At 46.7% G+C, this 22,669-nt stretch overlaps 11 protein-coding genes; 6 read left to right on the top strand and 5 right to left on the bottom strand.

Moving 5' to 3' along the window:
- Positions 1 to 331: 331 nt before the first annotated feature.
- FFUJ_05413 (uncharacterized protein) lies at positions 332 to 1,111 on the top strand (the record flags this gene model as incomplete). The annotated part of the gene is made up of 1 exon (XM_023578621.1): positions 332 to 1,111. The coding sequence occupies one exon, from the start codon at positions 332 to 334 to the stop codon at positions 1,109 to 1,111; it is 780 nt and encodes a 259-aa protein (XP_023431601.1).
- Positions 1,112 to 2,186: 1,075 nt separating this feature from the next.
- On the top strand, positions 2,187 to 2,582 carry FFUJ_05414 (uncharacterized protein; the record flags this gene model as incomplete). Its single annotated transcript, XM_023578622.1, has 1 exon — positions 2,187 to 2,582. The coding sequence occupies one exon, from the start codon at positions 2,187 to 2,189 to the stop codon at positions 2,580 to 2,582; it is 396 nt and encodes a 131-aa protein (XP_023431602.1).
- A 368-nt stretch (positions 2,583 to 2,950) lies between these two features.
- On the bottom strand, positions 2,951 to 4,375 carry FFUJ_05415 (uncharacterized protein; the record flags this gene model as incomplete). The annotated part of the gene is made up of 1 exon (XM_023578623.1): positions 2,951 to 4,375. The coding sequence occupies one exon, from the start codon at positions 4,373 to 4,375 to the stop codon at positions 2,951 to 2,953; it is 1,425 nt and encodes a 474-aa protein (XP_023431603.1).
- Positions 4,376 to 4,537: 162 nt separating this feature from the next.
- FFUJ_05416 (uncharacterized protein) lies at positions 4,538 to 5,644 on the bottom strand (the record flags this gene model as incomplete). XM_023578624.1 has 2 exons in its annotated part: positions 4,538 to 5,153; positions 5,211 to 5,644. The coding sequence occupies 2 exons, from the start codon at positions 5,642 to 5,644 to the stop codon at positions 4,538 to 4,540; spliced, it is 1,050 nt and encodes a 349-aa protein (XP_023431604.1).
- Positions 5,645 to 6,719: 1,075 nt separating this feature from the next.
- FFUJ_05417 (uncharacterized protein) lies at positions 6,720 to 9,956 on the top strand (the record flags this gene model as incomplete). XM_023578625.1 has 6 exons in its annotated part: positions 6,720 to 7,159; positions 7,307 to 8,030; positions 8,085 to 8,621; positions 8,673 to 8,900; positions 8,962 to 9,123; positions 9,492 to 9,956. The coding sequence occupies 6 exons, from the start codon at positions 6,720 to 6,722 to the stop codon at positions 9,954 to 9,956; spliced, it is 2,556 nt and encodes an 851-aa protein (XP_023431605.1).
- A 703-nt stretch (positions 9,957 to 10,659) lies between these two features.
- On the top strand, positions 10,660 to 11,846 carry FFUJ_05418 (related to BNR/Asp-box repeat domain protein; the record flags this gene model as incomplete). XM_023578626.1 has 2 exons in its annotated part: positions 10,660 to 10,862; positions 10,910 to 11,846. The coding sequence occupies 2 exons, from the start codon at positions 10,660 to 10,662 to the stop codon at positions 11,844 to 11,846; spliced, it is 1,140 nt and encodes a 379-aa protein (XP_023431606.1).
- A 421-nt stretch (positions 11,847 to 12,267) lies between these two features.
- Positions 12,268 to 13,572, top strand: FFUJ_05419 (uncharacterized protein; the record flags this gene model as incomplete). The annotated part of the gene is made up of 1 exon (XM_023578627.1): positions 12,268 to 13,572. One exon carries the CDS (start codon positions 12,268 to 12,270, stop codon positions 13,570 to 13,572), a length of 1,305 nt encoding a protein of 434 aa, XP_023431607.1.
- Positions 13,573 to 14,854: 1,282 nt separating this feature from the next.
- FFUJ_05420 (uncharacterized protein) lies at positions 14,855 to 16,214 on the bottom strand (the record flags this gene model as incomplete). XM_023578629.1 has 2 exons in its annotated part: positions 14,855 to 15,213; positions 15,263 to 16,214. The coding sequence occupies 2 exons, from the start codon at positions 16,212 to 16,214 to the stop codon at positions 14,855 to 14,857; spliced, it is 1,311 nt and encodes a 436-aa protein (XP_023431608.1).
- Positions 16,215 to 17,691: 1,477 nt separating this feature from the next.
- FFUJ_05421 (uncharacterized protein) lies at positions 17,692 to 18,699 on the top strand (the record flags this gene model as incomplete). XM_023578630.1 has 3 exons in its annotated part: positions 17,692 to 18,192; positions 18,244 to 18,419; positions 18,468 to 18,699. The coding sequence occupies 3 exons, from the start codon at positions 17,692 to 17,694 to the stop codon at positions 18,697 to 18,699; spliced, it is 909 nt and encodes a 302-aa protein (XP_023431609.1).
- A 13-nt stretch (positions 18,700 to 18,712) lies between these two features.
- FFUJ_05422 (uncharacterized protein) lies at positions 18,713 to 20,076 on the bottom strand (the record flags this gene model as incomplete). XM_023578631.1 has 2 exons in its annotated part: positions 18,713 to 20,001; positions 20,055 to 20,076. The coding sequence occupies 2 exons, from the start codon at positions 20,074 to 20,076 to the stop codon at positions 18,713 to 18,715; spliced, it is 1,311 nt and encodes a 436-aa protein (XP_023431610.1).
- A 419-nt stretch (positions 20,077 to 20,495) lies between these two features.
- On the bottom strand, positions 20,496 to 21,435 carry FFUJ_05423 (uncharacterized protein; the record flags this gene model as incomplete). XM_023578632.1 has 3 exons in its annotated part: positions 20,496 to 20,871; positions 20,918 to 21,167; positions 21,246 to 21,435. The coding sequence occupies 3 exons, from the start codon at positions 21,433 to 21,435 to the stop codon at positions 20,496 to 20,498; spliced, it is 816 nt and encodes a 271-aa protein (XP_023431611.1).
- Positions 21,436 to 22,669: the final 1,234 nt, after the last annotated feature.

A 22,669-nucleotide genomic window follows, 5' to 3' on the forward strand; every position in this document is an offset into this window, starting at 1 on the left:
ATGCAAGGAGCAAACCAAACGGAAGACTAATTTAGCACCCGAAGGATCGATGTTAGTTCAGCTATGCCGATCGCTCAACTACCGCCCCTTCGATGGCGGGGTCACAGCCTCGATGCCTCGCCGCGAATGACGTCTTTTCTAGGCAATCGATTCCTGCCAATCATAAATCTCACGTAAGAAACGCACAGCCTCATGTGATGCACGACGGGTTGCCACGTCTCATGACAAACGGAAATACACGTCGATCATAAAAAGTTCCAAAGGATGAGGACGGTAGACAACATACTCAGACCTCGCATCAATTCAAAAATCATCACTTTATACCGCAAACATGGCAGACTCGCTCAAAGATCAGCTCCTCGCTCTGGCTTCAACTGGAGACGTCAACAAAATGAGAACCCTCTTATCAACCAGCGAACAACGCCCATCACAAGAAATTATCCAAGAGGCTCTGACAGCAGCCGTGAAGAACTACCAATACGATGCTGTACGTTACCTCTTGTTAAAGTCCCGCTCCACCCCTCTCAACGAGGAAGTCGTCCGAGCAGGTGTAAACACAGGTTCAATCCCGCTTATGCAGGCCTTGATCACCAAGGATCCATCTGTGATCAACATGCAGTTCGACATGCGGGGAACACCTCTCATCGTTGCATGCATGGGTCGACAGCACGTCGACTTTCTACGCTTTCTTCTTGAGGCTGGGGCAGATCCTAATCAGGAGCCTGATGCAGCTGCGTATCCGCTTGCATTGGTTGCAGCGCTGTACAAGGATACTGCTGCCATCGACCTGCTGTTGAAGTATGGTGCCAAGATCGAGAACTCAGGCGCTCTTGCAGCTGCGGCCAGGCGGGGCAATGAGGTTATGATGCGGTATCTACTGGAGAGGGGGGCTCGGCTTAAAACAGATGGTACTTCGACGGCCACTAATGATTCGCCTCTTCGCGTGGCTGTCAGGGCTGGGCATGTCGGTATAGCTAGAATATTGATGGAACATGGAGCTGATCCTAAAGCTACTGATGGTACTGGTACTTCAGCTATCCAGCTTGCTAAGCAGTTGCAGCAAGAGGGCAAGGCTACGTCAGAGATGGTCGAGGCCCTGGAGGGCAAGTAGAGCACTAAGCTACCAACCGAGCAGTCAGAAAGCATACTTCTAGTAAGGGTCACATTCTTCAATGCCTATAATTGGCTATCTAATTGCCTCATTAAACGGGTGAGAAGTAACAGTGATGAACGTCATACTGATGTCTGCACAGCCTGATGATTTTCAGCTGTAAGCGCCAAGCAAATATTTGATCCATTCACACTGGTCTTCTGACATGCAGGTCTCAAACGAGTCATTTTTCAACATTCTCATGACTCAGTAACCCGAAGGAATCGCGATGGAACTCTACAAAGAAACGTATGAGAATCTTACTCCCGACAAAAGTCCACTGTATACCTCATTTGTATGAGGCTATACGCTTACCAGTGGAGACAAGGCACCAGCGTCCCATTGGCAAATCGGCTCGCAAGGCGTACAAGTCACCCGATGTGCCGATGATCATCGTCTTACGCGCCAAAGGATCACGCCGGAGCATTTCATACGCTTACTATAGCGGGCCGATTCATCTCTAATGTGACTAAACTTTAACCCCACGCGGCTCGGCCGATGAACTTTTGAACTACGCTAGACCCCACGTGGTGATCAGACGTCTAAACGTCACAAATGATCCTTCCTGTAAGCCGTTGTAAGACATGTGAGTGGATATTGGGGGCCAGTAGCCTGCTTCGCCTTGGGCATAGTGCTCTTGAGGATCAAGGCTGACGATGAATGACTTGATTATCGCATCCGATGGATCTGACGGGAATCATCATTGTGGTTTTTACAGAAACTGGTTTGTGATGTCGTTGTAACCAGGCATTTGCATGTTGATCAATTGCATCATCTGACAAATATACAGAGGGAAACAGTGAGGACGATAGAAGCAATTAGGTAGTATATAGAGGTCAGATCATCTTCAACTATTAAATATTTAAGACACCATAAATAAAGCATCTTATCCTCATAACTCCAGAGACAGAAATATCATACCTTATACATCATATACTACAGATTACACATAGCCATTCAACACCAGAGCAAGCAAGACAACCAAAATCTCATCAAGCTTAACACTATCAATATCAAGTCTCACCAACAATTCAACATGAAATTCACAACCATCCTCTCCATCACCTCCCTCCTCGGCCTCAGCCAATCCGCTGCCATACACATGAGTCGCAACCCCTCCTCCTCTCTCTCAACCCGCCAAGACCCAGCCTGGTCGTTCAGCGTCTATCAAAGCAGTGAGAGATGCACTGGCGCTCGCGACACTTACAGCGGTGACGGAACCCAAGAGTGCACCCAGGGAATCCGTAATGGTTCCTTTGGCTCTTACACGACTGGCGAGATCAGCGACAAGTGCTCGGTGTACATCTACAACAATGATAACTGTGATGATGGAGGTATTATTGATATCTTGACGAGTGCGGATCCGGAAGGCTGTTTGCAGCCTCAGCTTGAAGTCACGGGCGTGGCTAGCTTCAGAGCGCAGTGTGGCTAAAAGCTTGCTGCTCATAAAATCTTGTTCTAAGCTATGCATAGAAATGATAATCACGGAATTTTCAAGATCATGTTTTACGTGAGGATATCTTTGAACACAGTCAGTATCGTATAATGGAAGGCCATCAAGAGGTTTTAAAAATATAGTCAGTTATTCCGTTGCGTTGAGACCAGGCAATGCCTGGTATCTCAAGTCATCGATTGGGCCTTCGACTTTGCAAGAATACTGGTTTCTATTACATAGAGCTCTCTACATATGCCATTCAAAGTTTAGAATCTGCAGCCATAATGCTTTAACCCAACTCGAAATAGTGCAATCGGCTCATATAGATAGGTAGCTGCTCATTTATGATCCTAAATCGCGGACATTCAAAAGAAATTGTAGGGTTGAATGCTCGATAGTACCTCCTCGCAATCGGCATCGAACCTCAGGTTGTAAAGCCGCATGTTCCGCATCAACCCCTCAGTCCGTTTCAACTCCCCACCTTTGCCAAATATAGTCTCAATGAAAGCAACACCAACATTTTTCTCGACATCTTGCTTCGTCTTTCCCGTCTTTTGGATAGTACCCCCTTCGCTTGAAGGTAAGGTTTCTCCAGATTCGTTTAAGGCGTCTGATTGGCTCTTGGCCTCCTGTGAAGATTCATTGTTGTTCTCGTCAGTATTCCCTTTCTGATTAACTGTGTTTTTGGGGTCCTCTTCGTCGAACTTGTACGCTCTCAACATGGGAGCCTCGCACCTCTTTAGCAGCGACCGCAATCTCGCCCAAAACCTCTCCCCTGCCTCTATATATTCCTCAACCAACTCCTTGGAGTCCTTTGACTCGATCCTTTCTATTGTCTCTTCCGCTCTCTTCAATCTGTCGGCCAGCTGAATGAGTAACAGCCAAAAGTCTCCAGCCATATCCGATATCGGTGTCGAAGGCTTATATGCGTAAACAGACCAGTCATAAATCCATTTCCCTAAAGAATTGGCATCGAAAACGCTGCCAAGGAGCAGTATTGGTTCTTCTCTTGGGTCCCACTTCTTCAAGGAATATCCAGCGGGGATTTTGTGCTCCTCTGCATCTGCTTCTGTTGCCATCGGGGCCTTTCGCAAATATCTTTTCAAGCGCTTCCTTTCCTCTTTAGATACCATATTTCGGGATTGTGATGATCTATGCGGAACTCGTGCCAATGTGTACTTCTGTCCAAAGCCTTTGGATATGGAATCACCCGGCAACGTTCTCTCATAGGTATATGCGCCTCGGCCAGGAATCTTGTGATCGGGATATCCACTGTGGCCGTCAATCTGCTGGTACGGCATACCGCTCATATATGCAGCTCCGAGCTTTTCCTCGTGAGATTCAGACTGTAGCTCCGAGACTCTTTTATTATTTCCCCGGGGTTGCGACTCGATGGTACCTAATGCCGTCTCAACGCTAGCACTCCTGTTGACATTGTCTAAGTTGCGGCCCTTTCCCTGTTCCTCGGAAGCAACCTGTGGCGCTGAAGCTTCTAGCTTTCGATTTGCCTCGGATTTTGGTGGAGTTGGTCGCACAGCAAGCTGCAATATTGGTAGTACAGTCACTCGCTTGATCCCGGTCAAGTCGGCGTCGTCCGAGTCAGAATCAGTATTCCGTGCGTCTTTTGGCTTTCTTTTGGACCGTAGTGCTCTTCGTTTGTCTAGAGGGGTTCCATTTCTCTTGCTAGACTGACCAAGATCAGACGAGTTACTTTCCGACTTCAAGCTTGGATCCCTAATTCCCGAATCGGGAGCATTGGGCGCTACTGGAATGTCTTCGTCATCAGACATTCCTGGTAGTTTTCGAAACAATTGCTGACATGAAGGGCTAAGGTTCTTTTAGCCAAACAAGTATAACGTGCTGAGTGTATCGTGTGGGGCCTACCATTGTATTACTGTCCCTATAACTCCTTCACACATTGCTCCGCATGATGGAAACGGGCACTTGAGGGATTAGGCTTCATCCTCGTCCTCCTTAACCTCACAAATCAAACTCATGTTGATCCGAGAGCCTGGCGTGATAGCTAAGTTCCAATGAACATCCCGATCAATCTCATCTCCGGTTTGATGATCCTGCAGCAGGAATCGATTCTGGGCCACTCGTCTGCCACCCTTTCGACCCTTGAACTTGCCATGTAAAGATCCCTCAAAGGCGTTCCAGGAATCAACAAAATTAAGTAATATGATCGAATCAACACCCAGATAATCCTCAAACGTAAAAAAGGGGCCCATATGCGGAGGGCGCTCGAGACGACCTATAATGTTGCTATGCATTGTGGATAGTAAGCACAAGACGGATGTCCCAAGGTAAGACAACCCTGAAACACCTCTCAGTACAGCAACGCCCAGAGAGTTGACTGTTTGTGTGACTATGTCGAGTCGCCTAGTGATGACCACACTGATGTCAAGTAGATATTGCTGCGTATTGGCAGAATTAGTTCTGACAGCTCTCAACTCGTCCTCGAGGCTAGTAAATCGATCGTCAAAGTCCTTTTGAAGCTTGCTCACAAGCTTTTGGGTATCGTTTTGGTCTTTCTGGCTACTATCAAGTTTGTGTGCCATCAAACGCCTTGACAAGCAGGTCAGCCATGAGGTGAAGCGCTAGCTTTGGATGAATGACACTTACGTAAATCCATCAAATTGCAATGATTGGATGATGGATGTGTAACGATTGAGGTCCAACAAAAGATTTTCCGTCTCCTTCTTTTCAAGACTCCATTGAACTTTTCTTGCAAGTCTTTTTATCCGTCTCTCGGTCGAGTCTTTAGACAGAGTTGATGTGTATTTTTTTACCTTGACTGCAATACCCTCTAGCCTTCTCTCCGCCTCATTCACGACACTCTCCAGCGTGGTCCGAATATCCTGGAACTGGGGTGCGTTATAGTGCTCATCGTACGAGCGCTTTGCGAGGTCCAAGTTCAGTCGAAGAAAGATGAGTTGTTGCTTTAACGAGTTGTATTCCCAAACAGAGCCTCGACTGTCATCGAGCAGTTGGATTAAATCCTTGATCAGCACCCCGATGGAGATAAAGTCCCCAACGGCGCCAAATGTCACCTCCATTGACTGGCAATGATGGCAGCCTAGTGCATCTCGATTCAGTTCGACCCTGTTGAGAATGATAGGGAGGATGAGAGATAGAAGAAGGGTAAGGTGAATCAAATGAAAATGTTGGGTTAGCAAGTGCCTGCCAGTCAGCCCCGCACTGCGCCTTGAGGCTGTGTGAGACAAAACGTGACGAATAGGATCTCTGGATTACGCGCGGTCCCTTGTAGTCATATTCTCAGCGATGAGCCCGTCCAGCGATGGAAATAAATTAGCCAATATTTACAGCGTTTTGAACCTCAAGGCACGTGCTATCAAGGTTTGTTGTTCGGGGTAATAACACTGTCTACTGGACCCAGTTGGACCACTGGATGCCAGCGAGCACAACAGTGTGATCGTCAACCCGATCTAGAATATACAGCAAGGATGCTTTACTACAGTTATCTTGGTCATGGTTCAGAAGTTAATCTTCTTCAACCAGCATTTGCAGTGGCGCGGCAAGTTTAATTGAAAGCACGAACTTCGATGCCTCCGTTGTATTCTTGCCAACCAAGAACTCCTTTTGTCCTAATCCGGAGTCATGGAGAAGCCGTATTGATGTGTGCAGGATCTTCTAGAAGGGTATATCACAAAACATAACAACATCTCACCATGTCACGGCTCGTCAGAGCGGGGAAACATTCGTTTTATGATCAGGCTGTGGCTGAGATTCACGCTGGTGGCGTTATGCATGTAAGATAAGGCAGCAACTGGGTAGACATCAACCACGGATAGCCAAGATGTCGTAAGAACAGAAAGTGTTATATAATACAATTATTTAGAACACTTCATTAGAGGTCGGCCATCAATTGAATGGCGGTTGTTTGTGAGCGCAGCAAAGTGTTGGAACACGCGGATCACTGGAAAGCCTTGTACTCTTTGACCCCAACACAGCCTTATAATACTGACTGTGGCGTGGGGTTGCTGACAACGTGTATCCCGGGCGGATTTTCAGTTGCACAGCCGCCTCCACGATTCCAAACGCCGACATTCTACCTACTACAAGTTCATGCTCATTCTCAGCTCTGTCTAACGCGCTGCCCAAGCATCTGAGATGGATCCATTGAGCGTGATTGCCTCTGTAGCGGGGATTGCAACCGCTGCAGGTGAGGTCATCAAGATTCTCGGTCCATATATAACTGCAAGGGAGGACGCACCCAAGATTGCGGCTGAAGTCTCCTCTGAGACTCTGGCGACCCAAACTATCATTACTGGGCTAGAACAGCTCATCAGCAACTTCTCCACGTCTAATGTGAGATACGCGTCACTGATACAGGTGGATCAGTTGACAGCAGTGCTCTTCGATGGAGTCAAGATATTTTCCGAGCTGTTGGTAGCGCTGCAGACGCTGCCGCCACTTGAACCTAGTAGCCCTGGTGGAGGCCTGTGGACGCCGATCCAGTGGGTCAGAAAGAAGAGTTCTTTAGCTGCAATACTTCACAGATTGCAGGCATTCAAGTCATCTATCGTCTGCATCTTAAGCATTCTGCAGAGGTACGTTGCCCACCATTCCTGCTTTATTGAGGTTTACAGGTAACCAACTGAGCATAAAAGCGATTCCCAAGCAAGAGCCGAAGAAGGTCAGCAGCGGTTAATTATAGCAGTAGATGACCTGCTCAGATGCAACACTGATCTATCTAGGAGGATGATAGGCATGGAAAACACTATTGATGCAATGTCGCATCGCCGAGCAACAACCCAGCCTACGAGGGATATGAATACCCTGAAGGGGAAGAGTACGTCATCTTGGCGGTCCTCTCTCTTCGAATTTGACTTTGAGCATGATCTCAAATTATCTCGTGTTTACCGTCATGCCAAGAGAGATACCATGGACTTTTCAGCACGCAGTTCTGTGGCCCCCACCCACGCATGGTCGAGCTTGTCCGGAATCAGTCTGAGCGACATATCTCACATTTCCGTCCTAGCTCTTCCGCTGTACGTAGAGGACATCTCGAATCCACAGCATTATAAATTTGGGAGAGATATCGTCCAGCTTACACCTTTACTGGCTCCAACGATTCTCACGAGATCGATCTACCACGACTGCATTGAAGTGCAACTTCAGTTATCGCAGTTCGAATGGTTCGCGCAGTTCCAGCATCAGCTCTCCGAGGATGAAAGTCCACTGTCAAATCTGATCTCCATATTTAGTCTAGGTACACCACTGTTGATGCTGTTCGATCAACTCGACAATTCATATCACGAGAGATGGAAAGAATTGATCGCGTCGAGTCCATCTGACGAGGTATCAAAAGCCGCGATAACTGAGTTTGTTGAAGCTTGCATCCAATGTTCGCATATCCCCCCATCCCATTACGTCACAGATACCGAAATCCTACTCGACGATACGACGAATCATGTGAAGGTATGCATATACCTTACATCACTTAAGATAAATCGACGACTAATGCAAAACAAGGTCATCAGCCTAGTGCGACTCCTTCTATCGAGGCTAACCAAAGCCAGTGTAATTCAAGCGATCGTATTTGAATCTGCACCCAATATCTTTGCCATGGAGCCCAACCCCGCAGGTTTGGCTGTGGATGCATTCCTCTGCGATGAGAGGCTCTATCTCCAACATCTGGAGAGTCTATTCGAAAATGTCAAGAAGATCAGATCATCTCGCATCCTCCCCACAGATACTTTCGACCCCTTGTTTGCGCCCGTCGGCCCACTGGTCAATGTTCAAAGACAGTTTCTGATAAAAGCCGAAATGCTGGTTTCGAAACCGTATGCACAGCAAACTTGGCAAAAGGCTTTCCAGGAATGGGCAGTAAATTCGAGCCCTTATTATGCCGCCCTCATCACCGGGGAAGCAGAGTCAAAGTCAATGGTCAGAGCTGCATTCTCATCGAGCAATGTTAACGATTTCGAGCGTCGAGGATTATTAGGCGATGTCCTAGCAGTGCTTGGCCTTCCCACTCAACGACTAGACAAATACGATGCCCTTTTAGAAGTATGAGACAGCAGGTTTGTATTACTTATCCATAGTACTAATTGTATCTAGGAACTTACCCAATACGGGCTCCATGACCCTGATCACATAAAATCAGCAAAAACGAGTCTAAAAATGGTTAAAGAGGCTGTTAACGATTCCAACATTGCTCGGGAACTCAGCCGTGCTAAAGCTGCGCTGTCTAAAGACCAAGATTATGAGACCAACAAGGTTATTTGGGGACTGGGTAAACTCTTGATGTTTGATAGAGTCGATACAATGGATGCTGGACAAGAAAAGGTATGCTTCTTACTATTTAGAGAACTATGATTAGTATTTTACTAATTGTCTGATCCTACAGATCCAGCTCTATTTGTTCCAGAAGGGGATTTTACGAGCAGTAGAATCGCTCCCGAAGAGTCGACGAAGAGGTATGCTAGGATATGGAAAGCCTTCCCCTCTAGAACTCCTCAGAGCCCGGCTGTCAATTGTTCAAATCATTCCTGCAAAGGACATCAAGCAGGTAGAAGAAGTCTCCGTATCAGCTAAACAAGGTAAGAGTTCCAGATAAAGACTTCCTACAGATCAATTTAACATAGAGAAGGATTAAATGCTTGCGATATCAAGTGGATGGATGATGAAAACGAATGCCGTATCTGCTTTACTATTGGTTCCCAAACAAGGTGTATGGAATGGATAAATCAAATCAAAAAGGTCAAGCATCAAAACCAAGTCTACCTACGTTATAAAAAACTCCAGGGCATGGCCCGGGCAGAATACCCCTTGGTGTTGTTGGGTGCCGGGGGGTGTAGAACCAGTGATCTCACCATCCAAGCAAGTCGACACATGACTCCTTATTACCATTTGAGCGGAAGCTAACCATTGTTCAAGTTCGTCAAGCCCTACTTTCACGATGATTTTGACCCCTCCAAGCAAGACACATATCGTAGATCATGCGTCATTGACAATGAAGTTGCTGAAATCGACGTGATTGACACGACTGGACAAGAAGAATATTCTTATTTTGCAACGATAAATCAGTTTGGCCGAGAAGTAGCAGGCTTCATGCTGGTTTACAGTGTCACAAGTCGTCAGGGCTTTGAAGGAATTACCACTTACTATGATCAGATCCTGAAGCAAAAGGACAAGGATTACTTCCCGACGGTTATAGTTGGCATTGAGTGTTTGCAGGAATCGCTCAGAGAAGTATCAACACAAGAAGGTCGATCCTTGGCAAAGCGACTTGGTTGCATATTCGTCGAAGCAGATGCCGAGTCCAGTGTCAAAGTCGATGCGGCATTCTTTGACTTGGTACGGGAGGTTCGACGGTACCGCCGTGACATGATTGGGTGTTAGTAACAAGGCTGGTGACTTTTGAGACCTATAACACAGTTCCTGAATATCATTGCTGAATCAATTCCCACTCAAATCCTCCAATCTCATTGTAGCCAGTCTACTAGAAATATCCCATTTACCCTAAAGAAAACATCAATTTTGCTGAACTTCATATCACAGACCGAGGCAACTAAAACATTCACATGCCATTCTGATTGGCTGCAACATCAAAACAAAACATCAGTGCCGAAGACCGAATCCACGAGACCCGGGGACCCCAGATTCTCCAGAACGATCTGATGCGCACCAATCAGACCTAACCTCGCTAGTCAATGTAAGGGGAGCGCCCCGGACCTAGAGCCTAGCGCGTGGAGCTTCCACCGGCACATGACGCGGGGAAAGACTCTTGCGCGAGCTGTCAATTGGTGCGCTACCTTGCAGAGCCAGGAACATGACGATTTAGGTGAGTCGGGTGAGTTTCTGAGAGGGTAATTGGCGCGTCAAAATAAAGGCTCAGAATTAGGTGGACTTGACGCGTCTTGTTTAGGTTGGGCTGAACGGTGACCCAGGAATAGCTTAGAGTTTAGAGCACTTTTGGAAATGCAACGTCAAATCGGGATTGGTATGCTGTCACGATGCCAAGATATATAAACAGACATTCGTCCGTCTATTTTGGTCTTCAGCAGATCAGATCATCCATACATTTCACACCATTCTCCTCATCATGCTTGGCATCAAGGCTTCCCTGTTATTATCGTGCTTGGCTCTCCTCAACCCTGCATCATGCAGAGCCATTGAGGAGCGGGCCGTCGCGGATCATGCCGTGACGTTCCAGACCATCTACAAGCCTCCCTCCAACTACAACACCCCCAAGACGCTGTACGGCCGTAACGTCCAGCTTGCTGATGGAACCATTCTGGCTACTTGGTGAGTCATCCGGATGATCCGGTCCGGCACCTACTGACGTAGAACAGGGAGAACTATAGTCCTGAACCACCCAAGGTGTACTTCCCCATCTACCAGAGCAAGGACAAAGGATCAACCTGGGCTCCTCTGTCCAATGTGACTGACACCAAGAACGGCTGGGGTCTTCGCTACCAGCCCTTCCTATACGTCCTGCCCCAGGCCATCGGCAACCTCGCCAAGGGAACTATCCTCCTTGCTGGAAATAGTATCCCCACTGATCTCAGCAAGACCAAGATCGACCTCTACGCTTCTACCGACAGCGGCAAGACCTGGAAGTACATCTCCAACATTGCTACCGGAGGAAAGGCCGTTCCCAACAATGGCGAGACTCCCGTTTGGGAGCCTTTCCTGATGGTGTATAACAACAAGCTTGTCTGCTACTACTCCGATCAGCGCGATCCTTCCTATGGTCAGAAGCTGGTTCATCAGACTTCCAGTGATGGTGTTACCTGGGATGCTGTCGTCAACGACGTTCGAGGAACTGCTTACTCTCAACGTCCCGGCATGACAACTGTCGCTAAGCTTCCTAATGGAAAGTGGATGATGACCTTTGAGTACGGCGGAGGTGCTTCACCTAACAACGCTGCTTTCCCCGTTTACTACCGCATCTCCGACTCTCCTCTCACTTTCGACAGTGCATCCAACCAGATTCTCACCGCTGGTAGCCGTGCGCCCAGCTCTTCGCCTTATCTGACCTGGTCGCCTTCAGGAGGATCTAGTGGATCTCTGATTGTTACTGCTAACAGCGATAACGGCATCTACATCAACACTAACCTCGGCGCTGCGGGCTCTTGGGTTTACTATGACATCCCCCAGCCTGGTGCCTATTCCCGACAGGCCATGGTTATGGATAACCCTGATTGGCTGTATGTTATGAGCGCTGGATACCTCAACGGTGATAACTGGGTTACCGACAGTGTCTTTAAGCTTCCCAACCTGTCTTAGACATGCTAGCTCGAGTTGTTTTCTCTCAGGGTCGAGAACCAGTTAGAGAGCTGTTTTAGATAGTTAATCGATGAATGATTGAATAATGCTTGTGATCGCCACAAACTGCCCTAATTACTATCATATTGCAGTTTCTTGTTTGAGACGTAGTGTCTTGGCATTAGTCAATGCGTGGCCTGACTTTGCAACCAACAACAAAACAAAATTAAAATATCGCTAACGTTTCCTAAAAAGAAGCATAAACTCTCCACTTTGCGGACAATTCGGCGATAATCTAGGCAGAAGCCGACTCCATAGAACAGAACCAACAGCCGTGGACCGACATCTTCAAGTAATAAAATTGCATGCATTTCCACTTTCTGATTTGTATTCTTTCGTGATTTCCTTCTCTCCTTTTATCAAGGTCCCCGTTTATGTTGAGATGGGGGCCATCACCTCCGCCAAAAGCTTTGCCCGGTCCATTTGGGTCAGCATCAAATCAGTATGCCGTGCGATAAAGAAAGTCATCCTGACGTTGCTCCCCTTCTACGGTCTTACATTGATACTTGGCTTCTATCAAGGTGCCATCATCGCACAGTGGTATTCCGAAACGAAAGAACAAAATGCCCGATTCCTCTTGAAAAACGTCCTGGAGTACAAGATCATTGAGTATTTCGACGAGCCTTACGATACTTGGTCCAACGTCGCACCTGTATTTCATGTACCACAAATCATTAACCCTCTCAAATGGACTACACAAGTAGGTCTCAAACCACCTACAGTATCGGGCTACGGGGATGAGGAAGAGCTGGCAGCTCTTGGCCACTTATACCGAAGAACGCGCCGTCATTCGAAAGCACAGCAGTGGCATCACTGGATCTATCTGTCGGCGCAGCAAGAACCTTGGAGACAATCTGAGGGTTCGATCCTGCATGATCCTTGGGACAAAGCATTCGTGGAACTCTTGGAGTACAGGGACAAGCATGATGATATGAGACGATCAAACTTTCATTATGTATCATGCCAAAAGAGCTTCCTCTGCGGATCCTGGCGTGTTGCTGCTCCGGCACTGCTACACTTCACCACCGAGGGAAACAAAAGCCAATTGACTGGTAACTCACATGATCTCCCGAATTACACACCTGTCAACACGCGAGTGTTCGAACTGCCCCTACGCGACATAGCCATACCAGGCGCATTTCCGAGTCACTTTGAACAGATGAGATCTCTTACAGCAAGTAACTCCACCTTCTGGCAATCAAAAGGCACATATTCGCATTTTCATCAGGTTATAGCCCAAACAAGCCCAGTGCTGAGGGATGCAGAAACAGCATCTCACTGGACTTATAGTTTCCTGGTCAAGGCGGAAAGTAAATGGACTCGCCTATGGGGACTTGAAGATACAGACTTGCGGGGATATGCCTATTTACTTGCTTTTGCATCATCTACATTTCCAACGTTCATTTACAAGTTCGCTCCCACAAATTGGGCTAGCCGGGGGCCAGGTCCAGAGCACAAGAGTAAAGATCCACTAGCACAAACACTTCAGGAGTTAGTGGATATGCTGAGCGAGGAGGAAAGAGAGAGGTTTAGAAAGACAGATCGCGGGGAAAGAATATTGGGGTTGGCAGAGGCGGGGCTGAAAAAAGAGCAGTGGAATACTAGGGAAGAAGTTCTTGAGGATATTCGCAATGCCTTGGGACTACATAGAGATAGGAAGGTCAAGGGTCAGTCAGGAAGAAAATAGCTTCACTTTGGGTCAGAGCACATTGAGCATTAGTAGATGAGTAAAGGAGTAAATAAATTGCTATTTTAACTACTGGCTGGAGTTTTTGGGCGATGCATCTGGAGACAGCTTTATAGACGGTTTTAAGCCAGCAGATAGGATAACTGAGATCCACAAACCCCTCGATCAAGCTTGATATCTAGTGTCACAGAGACCGAGAGGCTGGATTACAGGGGACGGTAAAAATACAGGAGATCTCTATGAATTGTATCGAAGACTGGTCATAATACAAATGGCAAGCATTAATAATATGGGATTTATCTTTCGGCGCCACTCAAGCCTGCGAAATGCAGTACGCTAGAACTCCCCTGGTACAAAGGCCGAGCAATATTGTGCATTGACAACCGGAGGTAACAATACATCGCATTCTTGCAACTCTCATTCAACAGGTTAACGTCATCCCCGAACACTACATCTAGACACCGGATAATTGCGATCTAATGGCCATTACTACCAAGATAAAGTAGCAGCATGTAACGGTTTGTATTGATCTGGGAATAAAGATATCTCGGAGACTTGGCATATAGTCATTGGTGAGTTGTTGTTCAATTTTATATAGTCCTTCATTACCGCCTTGTCATTCTTGAAGTCCCCCCTATATAAAGCTTCTGCGCCGCCTAGCTACTATAAAGTAGTTACCTACCAACTCTCTCAAGATCTTTCCAACATTTGAATAATCTTTCCGAGTGCCTTCAAGTCATCTTGCTTCTGTGAGTTCTCTTTTTCCTTTTCCTCAATCTCTTTTTTCTTCCCCTCGATCTCCTTTTCTATCTTTTTATACTTTTTTACCATCTCTGCAAGGAGAAATCCGTCATTCGACCCCTCATCATCTTCAACCCTTGGTCTCTTCATGTCATTGGTTCTGATAGCTTTATCTAGTCCGACTTCTTGGCGATGATGAATGCTAGCTGAGGCAGAAGTTGATGTTGATACTGGCCTTGGACAAGATTGATCGTCGCCCTGGCCAAGGTCTTCCTGGCTATGATTGCAATTCTCAAGGTGTCTTTTTAGATGGAATTCACGCTTGAAAGGCTTTCCTTTAGACCTCTTGCAGCCGCGATTAGGACATAGTAATGCTGCTTCTAAGCTTGATGGATGATTGTGTTTCTCTGTTCGATGCCGGCTCAAGGTAAATGGCCTGGCAAATGTCCGTTGACAGTCCGGGCACACAAAGCGACTTTTTGTTTCCCCCGCCCTACTGTATCTGTTTAGTACTTGTTCTGTCATCAAGTGAGCACTGTACTCACTCATCTGAGTTAATCGTTCGATGGCCATAGCTACTGCTGTCGGCACTACCTGTGTCATCCCTCTCCCCACCATCACCGGCACTGATGCAAGCCCTAAGAGTAGAGTCTTCCATGGCGGCGGCCGGCAATATCTCGGCCGTATCTTGCGCCGCCAGTTCCATGTTTCCCGAATCACTATGCGACGTCATGTCCGTACTCAGAAAGTTTGGATCTAGAGGGATATCTCCGACAAATGTCAATGGATGGATCAGGTCACTCATTGACTGGCCGTCTCCAGGGAAGAGGTCTTCCAAAGTATCATGATTGACATACGGTCTGTTGTCGGAGCTATCTGCAACCGATCCTTGAGGTCCCTCTGTTGTTGTGCGTTAGATAGACTTCCACAAATTCTGTGAGGACATTACCTTCAATTCCAATACCATAGAAGTCGGCGTGAAAGTCATAAGCAGCCGGCAAGGGCGAGATAGTGGGGTCAGTAGCATTGCCCCATTCAGGCTCAGGTTGGCTAGAACCGATGATGAACATCCAACAGACACCCCAGAGTACCAAAAGTGCTGGGAAAATTGTCCATGGCATTGTCGTACAAGTGTGCCTGATGTTATTAGGAAACTCAAAGATGGGCTCAGAAAGACCTTGTTCCTCTGTCACATCTTTCTTGCGGCTCAAGTCCTCGTATCTGCACCTAAACCATTGTTTCAATCTCTCCAACATCGCTTCAATCTGGTCGATCAAGTTCATAAGGGTCATTTCTTCGTAGGTGACGAGCAAGTCATTCTTCCCAAGTATTTCAAGGAGTGAAGAAGACGATTTCATGAGCTCTAGCCATTGTCGTGCTGATTCCAAGTCTTGCTCGCGTTTGAGAAGAGGAAGCAGACAGTCGCTGAATCTCCGCAAACTACGCGACTGGAGTGAATGATCATGGGCTATCTTTCTGAGGTGGCGCAGTTCCGGACTGATTGGTGAAAAGGCGACGGGGAGCTCATTATGCTCGTGCAAGAGCGTACGATGGATAGCCTGGAGGGCCACCCACTGCTCGAGGTTGAGATCCGGATTTCTTTCACTGTTTCTGGGCTGGCCTTGTCCGATTTGGGTGCATACTTCTTCCACATTTACCAGGCGTGAATAGACAGTATTGACTTTGGACACGAGAGAAATACGGTTGTTAACTGGAGGCGGGGGCACTTGCTGGGGGCGTTCTATGTGCTGTGGGCGACAGTTGTCTTTGTCCTCTAGCTCTGAGCGACATTTGGAAGAAGATGAAGGATGTTCACAAGCCACGAGGGATTCCAGTTTCTCTTTCCCCCGGCTATCGCGGTTCCGAAGGTAGCGAACCCATTTTTCAGTAATAGATGCCATCGGGGCAAAGGACGAGAGTGAAGAATGGTTCAGTCAGGAGCACAAAAAGAGTTGTGATCTTGAAAGGTATTGGAATGTCTGATGGTCAAAAATAGGTCGACCTTATGCTTGGCGGGATTTATATTCAGGACAGTTCAGGGTGAATCTGGAATGACGTTTAGTGCAGCATATAAGGTGCGGTTTTGGGGTGCAGCGGGGTAGGTTTCGGGGTGCAAAGTGGCGTAATGCGAACCAGTTGCCTTGGTACTTGGAGCCAATAAGAACATCTAAAACAGCCTCATCTTTTGATGTGGCTTGAATATCAAACGGCGCCTGAACAGGGAGCCCAACGTGGCTCTCGTATTTTGTTGACGTAGCGGGGGAGCACTTCGGATGATTATAGGGGTGAAATGTTGACGCACCTCAAAATGTCATACCGATATCCAGAAGCTCATTTAAATGTTATAAAGATCACGTAAATAATCAAGCTTAAAATGGTATGTCTTCAAAGGGCACCTTTGCATCTTGGAACCAATCCTCATTTTCGCCACTGTGGATAGATCACCAGAGAACTCCGTTTCAACCCAAAGCCCTCAGTAAGCCGTTGTGGTTTTTTCTCTCTTAAAAGGCACATCTAACAAATGACTAAGGGAATCGGCCCAGAGGGTCATTTCTGAGGGCCAAACCACTCCGATGCTTGCAGCTTTTCTTTATAACTGTAACAACTGGTCCGACCGACTTGTACAACTTCAGTCAGCAGCAAGAGAAGAGACAGAAATAGGTTCCAAGCTTTGATCGTGCCTCTATCCGTCAATCTGGTTAGTGTTATTGAAAAGACTTGCGTTACGGACTACTAACAACTTGACAGCCCTGATCTTTGTTTTTGTGAGTAGCCTCAAGCACTGGGGCGGCTTAGTACAGCCACTTATTCAGCTGCTGAAGTTGATTGGTATCAAAAGCGGCAATCGTGTAGATGCTCCTCCGCCATTATGAAGATAATCTAGATAATTGATGAGTACTTGAAGTGAAATCTTGTTGTCGTTAATGTGAATCTCTATAAGTTGACAGAGCGTCTATGACGTGTTCGCCCTAGAGCTTCAAAGTAGGCTTGGGCTAAATAAAAATAGACCGCTCAAGGGTCAGTAATAAAGTGTGTAGTTACACTTCTTCAACGATTCAGAGTACATAATCCACTATTAAAAGAGTAAAAAGGTAATATAATTTCTACTATAGGTTAACTATCAGGTGTTCCCTTTTTAGATGTTGTGGTGAGAAGACCCACATAACACTGAAGCTATACTGACTTAGGAAGTTACTCAGAGAAATCTCAGTTTAACTTCTTAATTTAGTTGCTAATGTGAGAAACAGTAGCGTAAGGTCAGGAACTGACAAGCAAGTATTAAAAGGCATATCAGTTGCAACTGCGATTCTTGAAATCTTTCTCCCAATTGTAAATCACTGATCCTGGTCTATTTATTTCTCATTGGCCGCAAACATCATGTGCTCTTCCTCAACCTATCCCACAGAGGCTGGAACCGCAATCTCGACATTGCATGCCAATGACCCTGGGACAACTGCAGACACCATCATCAATGCCCTAGAGAGAGACGGTGCCTTGATCGTCAAAGGAATAGCTTCCAAGTCTCTATGCGAACAGATTCGAAGCGACCTGAAACCGCTCTTTGACTCAGATGTCAAAGATGACTCTGGCTTCTTTCCTCCCACCACGAAGCGAGCAACCGGGTTCTTTACTACCTCAGACGCATGTGTCGAACTAGCCATCAACCCCTTGTTCCAATCTGTTGCTGAAAAGGTTTTGGGTAGTAAGTACACATACTGGGAAGGTCAAGAGCAGTTGACGGTCTTCGGAAAGCCATACATTGCCAGTGCCGTTGGGTTTCGCGTTGAGCCTGGTGGAAAACAACAGGCGCTTCATAGAGATGATTCGGATTATCATCCGAGGAACTGCGACATGCCCGTAATGCTCGGTTGCGTGACGGTAAGCCACATCCCGTTGAGCTGAACAATTCGGATTATCTAACGTCGCTAGGCTTTGACCAAGACGACTAAAGAGAATGGCGCGACTATTGTGATCCCAAAGAGTCATCTCTGGGGCCCTGATAGATGCCCACTGGACGAAGAGGCTATACCCGGAGAGCTAGAAATCGGCGATGCTATGCTCTTCCTGGGCAACGTGTATCACGCAGGCGGAGCCAATACCACCAAGTTAGTATATCACACTTCTTCTCGTATCATGCAAGCTAACGTGCAAAGGGATGATGCCCGAGAAACAATCGGTATGTTCATGTGTAAGGGAACCTTGAGACAGGAAGAAAATCAGTACCTTAGCATACCCCCAGAGGTTGCAAAAGCTCGGAACTTTCCCCCCAAGATGCTCAGATTGCTGGGGTATGGCATGTGTCCACCGGCTTTGGGCTACTACAAGTATCGGGATCCGATGAAAGTCATCTTCGGGATTGAGGATGAAGAGACTGTCAAGAAGTAAAAAGTCTATTTTCTTAAACTGCTAGAATTCTTCTACCGAGACCTTCCCATTGGTTTGCTAGTACACGCCAGTCTGGATCTCTACCGGACCAGAATGTCTCGAGAAATGTGAGAACGTCTCCGTGATGCTTGAATCCTGTGACGTCAGACAAGCTTTGGTAAAGATCTCTCACTATGAGCTGCCTGTCGTCATCGCCGTAACATTCTGTCCCAGCGATGAAGATTGGCCATGCGAGGTTATGAATGCACGCATGTAGATTCTCCATACCAGTCAGTAGTTGGAACAAATCGAGCAGACTAACTGTCTCTTCCGGGCAGCACTGATGACCAAGGCATCTTGCAGTGTACAACAGCGCAGCGTTATGGTAGGCATCAACAAGCCGTATAAAGTCCCCACGATCAGCAGACGAGCACAAACCGCTGCTACCAACTTCCATCAAAGTCTCCCCTCGTGCTTGCACAAACTCGCCCCTCCAATCGCGAGTTGGGCCCTGAGCTGAACCGCTACGAGATATGAGCGTCACATCACGAAGAAGTAGTAGATACGCAGAGAATGACCTATCTTCCCCGAATTCAATAGGCCGAATCGCATCTTGCACGTCTGTTGTGTCGAATATAGTAGTGCAAGCGAAAATATCATACATAGAAAGCTGGTTCTGCAAAAAGTTGAAAAGGCTACTTTTAGGAAAGTCCAGAGTCGATAGAGTGTTGACTAACGCACGAGCTGCCTTTCGGTGGAAATCAGCAGCTTCTGCACCGCCAGCATGCGCTAACTCGTAGGATGACAGGACCATCATCGACGAGAGCATCCATTCTGCTGTATCGGCAGTCACTGTGAGTTGGGGATGTGCGGTCATGTCATCAACACCTTGCATGATCATCGACAAAACATGATCCCTATCTTTCTCATAAACAGTAGATGGCGTGAAGTCTCTTGCTGCGTGCTGGGCCGAGACAGCGCATATAGCGAGACGGACTGCTTCATTCGTCTGAGCAAGAGGCAGAACCTTTTGACGGTAATAATTCTTTTCCGAGTCGATCCAGACCATCAACCCGGCGATGTTCTTGTCATAATAGTCTAACAGTTGTTGCGTGTTGTTATCCAGACTTGGTGAGGAATCGGATGCTGGAGACTCGGGGATAGGAAATTGGATACCCCGAAGATGGCCACGAAGAGCCACGCCCTGAACCCATCGAAGTCTCGGACCGTAGCCGGGGCAGGCAAATCCCCTGCCGAGACATTTTTGACAGCTCGGTTGGCCAAGATCGCAGATGATCCTTCGCCTCGAACAAATTGAGCAACCTAGCATTATTTGAGTGAGTGAATGACTATACTTTCAATTGGCGCAAACTTACCTTTGCCCTTTTGTCGTGGCATCATGCGTTTCTCTTCCTTGATCTTGCAGTGAGGGGCGGAGTATTAGCTGAAACCCACATACCCCGCGGTTACATCACGTGCTTTGCTGGCCGTAAATCAATCTCACAGGCGACATGTTCTAACTAGCGTAAGAGTATTAGTGTAGGGACTTTGTGAGAATAGTTCCTGTAAATGTCGTCCGCTGAGCTCGGATCTAGTTGATAATAACCATAAAGGGCCCCTTAATCAGACATATAATATATCTATCTTAGCTTTTGATGCTGGGAGTAAGTCGCAGACGTTATATGAACCTTTCCTTTGCCTCTCCTTGTCTATCCGCGGAGAGCTGAAATTGGCGATGCTATGCTCTTCTTTGGCAAGGTTGTTCATTTTGACAGTTTGGCCAGAACCTCTGCACGAGATGATGCCTGAAGCCCTATTTATCCCTTCTTTGACTTCTGTCCCTTCCCTCTTGTATTATTTTTCTGTTTCTTCATCCGGATCTCAATGCCATTAACCTGTCTTGGAACAGTGTCTTCCCCATCTGTTGTAGAGTAGGGGACTACAGTCGGTTTAATCCACTGATCCCCATCTATATTCTGGACAACAAAGCCATTATGTCCCCCATGGCTTTCATGATCGTCTTCAGCGAGAAGCAGGTTGGTGTTGCCAAACATGTCATACGTGTCTGTTATCGGTGGGATGTAAGAGTATCCGGTGTTGGCACGCAGGACTTGGGGGCGACGCTCGGAGCTTTGAGGTACCTCAAAAATCCGGCCGTTTTTCTGCTCAAATCCCGGTCCTACTATACTAAGTCTAGTCAGCAGGTAGTGTAGTAATTGCTCTGTTATCGACCACGTACTGCTGTTTCCAAGACAGCGCTTCAGGTTTTACTCGCATTGCCCTTCTTCCAAAAGAGGCTAGAAGATCATCCATCCGCGCTTCATCTCCCCGCGTGTTATCTTTTGATATCGTATCTCTGTTGCGAATCCCCCTCAAAGATTGAAGTCCTTTCTTCGACTCAGTAGGCTTCTGTAGCTGCTTATCAGACTCCGCGTCGTCAGAACCAGCACGCCGCTTGAGGTCTTCAAGGCGGCGCTTGAGCTTCTTGCCTAAAAAGGACTATAAGCTCTGTAAGAATAGCTTATAAAGCTCTAAAGTGAATCTAGAGTTAAGTAGGGTTAACATACGGTAGTTGCGCTGAGCAATGCGGTTCTGTAATTTTTGGCGCTCAGCAAGGTCAAAGATCTTAGTCCAGTCCTCATCGGGATTGGCAGAAGCACTAAAAGCACTGCTTATTCCCGAGTATTTACTGGGAGGTGGAGGAGCTGCCTGGGAACGAGATTGACGTCTAATCTCGGAAGCTGGTATTTGGCCCATGCTTATGGTTCCGTTACAGAATCACTTTGCTCTAATATAGAGTTCAGATTGATGATACGAAATTGTCGGCAAGATGAATTTGAATTGGGTCTTGGATCTCTCACGATGCTTTTGTGATGTGTTGTGAGAGTGGATTATTTGAGACGTGTCACGGTTGTGTAGAAGTTGAGGCGGGGCTTTGCGCCGAGGGCTGTGCTGCCAGGTATAAATATGGGGGTGCGCGCTTGAGGTTGTTTGTTATTGGATGGATATCCTTGTGAGGCTGACTGGCTTGTCGGCGGCCTCTAGGGTATTTATAACTTTCATCAGGTTTTCGTCTCATTATCTCATCAATAAATTCAACTTCTAGCATCAATGGATGAGGGGGTGCAAAGGTTCATGCGTGCTAATAAGCCTTGGTTCGCTACAAATAAGTCATATATGATTACTGGTATCAAAATCGCATACGGAGCCACTTTAACCATCGAACGTCCAAAGCAGAGAGGGCTACACCTTAAATTCGGTACTGATTCACCTCACAAGGGGTTCCGATAAGTCTAGGACCTCAGCTAGGAGGTAGCAACACCATGTCTACCAGGCGGTCGCAGAGTGGTGGGGACCCTTTTTTTTTCGCCTTCCGTTTGAGACGGATCAAGATCTCGCGGAAGGGCGAGGTATCTCATGAGAGATACACTAAGGGAACGGCTCTTGGGACCTTATTAATAATATTATAAAGTTAAATTATTAAACTGTTAATTATAAAGTTATTATAAAAATAAGGTTAACAAAAAATATTAATTATTTAGTAGTAATTTATATTTAATATTCTAGGTTCTTTAACCTTTAGTTTTTATTATATTTTATTATAATAAATTATAAGATACTTTATATAATATATATCAATAATAAATTATAATTTAATCTAAGGTTTTTTTTTTTTTAAAAGCTTTTATAATATATACTTTGCCGTAAGCCTTATGAAACCTAAATGCTTCGGTATTCTCAAACCACCGTCCAAGCGCCTTTGGAAGAGCGCACTGGAGATAGGGCAGTCTTAGGACGCCAGCGTGTGAGGCGCGTGATGTGAGCCATCAGCTGGAGGGTCTATCAACTCAAAACAACACTCTTATCAAAGTCATTCCGGGCAGTATACCACCTAACCAACACAATTGCCCAATTAGAACGCCAGCTTAACCTACATTTGATCAGAATCGGTGGCAAAGCTCGGCATGCTGATGCTAGTTAGTCGTGTCAG

This window comes from Fusarium fujikuroi, chromosome FFUJ_chr06 (genome assembly GCF_900079805.1).
Source record: "Fusarium fujikuroi IMI 58289 draft genome, chromosome FFUJ_chr06".
Lineage (NCBI taxonomy): Eukaryota > Fungi > Ascomycota > Sordariomycetes > Hypocreales > Nectriaceae > Fusarium > Fusarium fujikuroi.